The 5,763-nt window shown below is 33.6% G+C and overlaps 1 protein-coding gene across 2 annotated transcripts in view; it reads left to right on the forward strand.

The window, feature by feature from the left end:
• The window catches only part of LOC106471973 (ubiquitin-conjugating enzyme E2 Q1-like), a 55,744-nt gene that overhangs the window by 29,404 nt on the left and 20,577 nt on the right, over positions 1–5,763 (forward strand). For both annotated transcript variants that reach the window (XM_013932604.2, XM_022401397.1), the window contains exon 3: positions 3,011–3,112. In XM_013932604.2, coding sequence (XP_013788058.1) covers positions 3,011–3,112 — 102 coding nt within the window. The remainder of the gene's footprint in view (positions 1–3,010; positions 3,113–5,763) is intronic.

Below are 5,763 nucleotides of genomic sequence, written 5' to 3' on the forward strand. Positions count from 1 at the left end.
ATCAGTCACAAGAACGTCGAATCTGAATCACTTGAAAAAAACACGGGGGTGCTTAACTTTTTTCCATGTGTATATTATTACAATTTTCAAACAGATTTTTAAAGTTATTTTTCTTAAAACATAGAACAGTAAATTAAAATATATAGAAAACGATCTCTACTACTTACGATGTTACAAAGTTTTTGTACTCCTGTGTCATACTTGCTAAGCCTCAACGAATTTCACATGTGGAGGATAGTGAAAAAAATTGTAGATTTTATATATGCATTTGAAAGAACAAAAATTATAAATTACTATACCAATACCATAAAATTCCATTGTACTTTACCAGGCTTTCTAACTAAGCTGTATTTGAGCCTAAAACATCTCCTATCAGATCAGCATATTGCCTCAATCGTCACTCTTCAAACTCTGCAACAATTATAACCATTTTACACACACAAATACTTTAGGAAGACTTACAGGATTATATAGTTCAAAATTAATGTTTTTGATTGGTTATAGACACGTAATTAAGACAAATAGGCATAGATAAACAAGTATCTTCAAAAGAGGATGAGGTGGGTGGAACTACTATGATGAGTTCACTAAATATAGTGATATATCAGCAAATAGAAAAAGCAGAAAGTTATTTTTTAGCTTGGTAATATGAGTTTCTTATTTATTAAAAACTGTATACTTTACATTTTATGGTGCCCACAATACAAACTGTGCAAAAACAGAGGACAATGTACCATGTGACACAAAAAAAAATTGATGTTTAACAATTGTTTTTAACATATACCTTTGAATTAAGAACTAAAATAATATATAATACTCAAATCTGGAGTACAAACTGCAATTTGATTCCAAATTTATGAACATACATTCATAAAATACAAGTTAAATTTATTTTTTGAATGTAAATCTACAAAATGTCATGACATGCGCTCTGACCCCAACCTGTATGGAAAGGGTAATGTTTCCCTCCATGCCTTTACCCTTTCTCCATCTGAACGTTTGGCTTCTTGTTCCTTATACCATCTGTCCGTTAAAACTTATTTCCTCCTCCTCACTTGTGGTTGTTGATGTTCTGGTGTTTATGGTATTGGTTCTTCTTGTATTCTGTTCCATCGCTCCAATATCCTTCTTGCTCTTTTCTCCCTAAAACGTCTGCAGCATGCAAGGATGCTTTCACCCCTATATCTCTTCCTTTCATTTCTCATATTTATTCCTGTTTGAATCCCAGTCATATCCTCTGTTCATGCAGTCCTTTGTTATATGTCATGCACTTCTTCCTTTTGTGGTTCCTGATCCATTCTCTTTGTTTCATGGAATGCTTCACTTGCTCATGATCTGTCTTTCTCCTGTTACTCACTGAATGGATCTTACAGCTTATCTGTTTGTGATATTCTTAATTCAGTGGAGATGCATGTTGGCATTTCCAGGTGTCTGTCCATTAAATTTGTCACCTAACTTACTTATTGGCTGCTCACTTCCATCATTCTTCCAAGAAGATTGTTCGGGCTGGCATGTGGACAACCTTTCAAACCTTTGTCACACCATCTCCTTCATTGGCTGTTTCTCCCTTATCAGGTTATAGACTGCCTTCGGTCACTATTCTTCACACATCATACCATCTCTGACTGGGTCTTTTTTGCAGAGTCCTATATACCCTTACAGTATCCTGCACAATATAAGGCAGTTCTGAACTGATATATAGTTTTCACCCATGAGATGGGTGTTCTACAAGACTGCTCAAGGTATCCTTGTGGTGCGGGGGGGAAACCACAGTGAGGAATCCAGGAGAGTGCATAACTGTAAGACAGTAACAAGTAACTATAAAAAGCATAATTTTAAAATTAAGCCAGCATTAGGTTTTCAACTAGGCATGAAGAATGGAGAGGGATCCTCTGCCAGCTTTACTCATGTTAGTCCACGAGTGGCTACAGTATGGATCAAACCTTGATTAAGAAAATGATTGTTTTCTTCTAATGGAGCCTGGGACCCCTGCTACTAACCAGTTCCTATTAGCTGTTGAGTTGGTGGACCATGGAAGATGCCTTCTGAGTGTGACCAATTCCACTCAGTAGAGAGTAGGTTGGTGGTGTTCTGTCTGTGTAGTGCAGTTCACACCTCTGGTCAGCTTTCCCTCATTTTCCCTCTACCCGGATATTGGGTTTCCAGATAGTCTGGTTTTAGATTGGCACAGGACCAGCTGACATAAATACTCACTCAGTTGCAGGGCAGATGTTACTTTCCTGTTCTCCCTCACTGGGCTTGAGGTGAAGATGGTAGTCTGAAAGCCAACTTCCTGGTACTGCCTGGTTAGGGAATGGAGTTGATCAGTGGTCTGGTTCACTCTAGCCACACCACACCTAGCACTTCCAAAAGCCTGATGCATGTTTTGGACTGTGCTTGTCTCTTCTGCTCATCCTTGCAACATTTTCCTTCCTTTCCAGGTGAAGAGTGTACCGTGTACAAACAAAGTGTGGTCTCTCATGATTATGTCCCTATATTGTTCCAAGATATAGGGTGTTGCACTCCAAGGGTTCTCCTTAGGCACTTCCTATTGATGGAAGGTTGTTGCATGTTCATTTGCATGCAACGATGCAGATATATCACATGGAAACGTGAGATTAGGGGGGAGCCTTAAGGCTAGTGGTGAACGGAAAAGTTTGTATGTAGAAGGTAACACTGAAGTGGGAAAAGCTAGATGTTGGAGGAGGTATCTATTGGAAATACATTTTAAGCATTGTAATATGTGAACTTTCATAAATTAAATTTATATGAATTAAAACACTTAATTTTGGAATACTGCTTTCCATGTAAGTAGAATATTTTTGTTTTGTTTTTTTTCAAAAAAGAAATCGATAGATTTTGGGAGGCTGCAAAAAATTTTTATATTAAAAGGGGTCCTCGAGTTATTAAATGTTGAGAACCACTGATCTGACTGGATCTTTTTTAATCACTTGTCTGAAGTGGAAGAAGTTATAGTTGTCTCAGAATTTTGTTTTCTTTTAAAATTTAGATAGTACCACAGGTCAGAATTCTTCTTCAGGAATTATGCAAGCGTCATAATCTGCCTGAACTGCCCAATCTTGAATCCTTAGAAGGAAACTATGTATTACAAGTAAGATTTTTATACACTAAACATGCATATGTAAAGAGTAATTAAATGTAAATACCAAATTGATAATGCTATTTCAGTTTGTAGTGTTGTTAATTTCCAAAGTTCTTCAGTTTCTTGAATGCAGACTTTCTTATATGTAGTTTAGTTTCTTAACTGTCTAATAGTGCTTTTAATATGGTTTTATATAATAATAAAATTAAGTTAACTAAACCTCATCACTTATTTTAATTTCTTTTTAATTTCTGTAAAAGTATTGCCAGATAAGAAATGATTTATAAACAACTAAAAATAATAATACAACTATTATTCATGAAAATTGATACATTTGTATCATCATGAGGTATTTATTCTTGTTTTTGTTTTATGTAACATTCTTTTTTGAATCATACATTAATATGTACCTCTGTAAAATAACTAGTAAGGCAATAATGATTTGTTAAGTTCTATTTCAGATGCCAAGAACTAGTATAATAAATTAAAATGTGAAGCCTAATCTACCATTTGTCACCATTTTATACTGGTCTCTTGGCATTTCATCAATAACTCTGGACAAGGACAAAAAACAAGACTATGCTTCTAATATTGGTAAACTAAATGATAGATTTGGCTTCATTTTTAGTGACTTAAACAGCTTGTCTGCTGAATAAGCTAGAAAGATAAATTGTTACCATCATTGCTACATATTTTTTAAACCTATATAAGTTCACTGTGGTGAGTAAAAGACAACAAAACACCATTCATCTAAATATGATAATAGTTTTTAATTTAATAGATCGTCTGACTTTGATCAAATGTGAATTAACTTTTTACCAGCCATTAACTGAAACCATTACTTTAATGATGTCTATTACAAATGTCGTCGGGGCTTGAAGTTAACATTAACAAAGTACCAATTACTGGTTAGTGTTGTAGTTTTACTAGTACATATTTCAGAAGGAAGATTCCCAGGTTATTACTATCATGTATCAATACACCCATGACACATGCATTTCAGTTACTTATTACAGATGGTTTTTATAGTTATGATTAACAAGGTAGTTTCACTTGTCAGTGATATACTGCAAGGTTTTATGACCCCAGAGTGAGATGCATGGCATACTTAGGCTAAGTAGTAAAAAATGGGAATGGCAAAAATGCAGCTTCAACTCTTTTAGTTGGTTGCCAAGACAGCATGTGGACCAACTGACTAGACTTGCACTGTCTGGCCTCTGCAGTGCAGTTTTGCCAGGAGCTTGGTCAGATATACTGTGCTCAAGTGGTTGCTCATTGGGATTAATGATTTGAAAAGGAAATTACATAAACTACAGATTTTCTTTCTCCCCACACATTATTTGTAACCCTTTCGATATGGCTAACGGTCAGAGCACGTTATCATGTTTCTTAGATTTACATTCAAAATTTTGTTTAACTACTATTTTATGAATGTATGTCATAAATTTGCAATCAAATTGTGGTTTGTAATTCAAATCTTAGTCTTATACATTACTTAATTTCTTAGTTAAAAAGTAAACATTAAAAAAAACATAGCTAAATATAAATTTTTGTGTGTGTGTCACATGGTACATCAATACAATCTGCTGTTGCTCAGATTGTATTGTGGGTCTCATAGAATGTAAAGTCTGCAGTTTTTAATCAATTAGAAATTCAAATTTACCAATATTGACAAGCTAGAATATAGAATAAGAACCTCCTACCTTTTCTATTTGCTGAGATGTCATTATATTTAGCAAACCCACCATGGAGGCTCAGCCCACCTCCTCCTCATTTGAAAATACTTGTTTATATATGCCTATTTCTCTTAAGTAAATGTTTATAACCAATCAAAAGTGCTCATTTAAACTATGTAATCCTGTCAGTTTCCCTAAAGTATTTACATGGGTAAAGTCATCATTACCAATGCAGAGTTTGAAGAGAGGTGATCAAGGCGATATGCTGTTTGGAAATGGGATTTTTTTTTAGAACTGAATACAGCTTAGTTGGGAAGCCTGGTAAAGTACAATGGAATTTTGTTGTAACAGTATTGTGATTTGTAATTTTTTATTATTTAAAAATGCATATATAAAACGTAGAAAAGTATTAATATTATTATTTTTTCCATCCTTCATATGCTTAGCAAGTATGATGCATGAGTACAAAAAGACTTGGTAACATTGTAAGTAGTAGAGATCAATGTTTTGTATATATTTTTTTATTTACAGTTCTGTGTTTTGAGAAAGTTTACTGAAATTTAAGAATTTGTTTGTAAATAGTAATATATGTATGTATACATACATAATGTATGGTAACCAAAATTTGATTTGTTTTTTACAAAATGCTGGTACACTAGTATCAAGACTAAGAAGAGTAAGACATTTGCACAGGCCAGTTTTGTGCTATTCAATATGGTAACATAAGCTGCACGTATGTTGCATAATTTATAACTATGTAGCTGGATTATTAGTTAAAGACAGTCCTAAGGTTAATAAAACAAAAAATTAATAAATATAAATAGATGTATACTGTTATGAAATTTAAGCTATTATGAATATACGTTTATGGTTTCCTGTTACAATTTGCAGTAATTGAAGAACGAAAAAAGGGTAATTTAGATTCATTATAAATTATGTTGCATAATTTATAACTATGTAACTGGATTATTAGTTAAAGACAGT

The sequence above is a fragment of the Limulus polyphemus genome, unplaced genomic scaffold (genome assembly GCF_000517525.1).
Source record: "Limulus polyphemus unplaced genomic scaffold, Limulus_polyphemus-2.1.2 Scaffold116, whole genome shotgun sequence".
Lineage (NCBI taxonomy): Eukaryota > Metazoa > Arthropoda > Merostomata > Xiphosura > Limulidae > Limulus > Limulus polyphemus.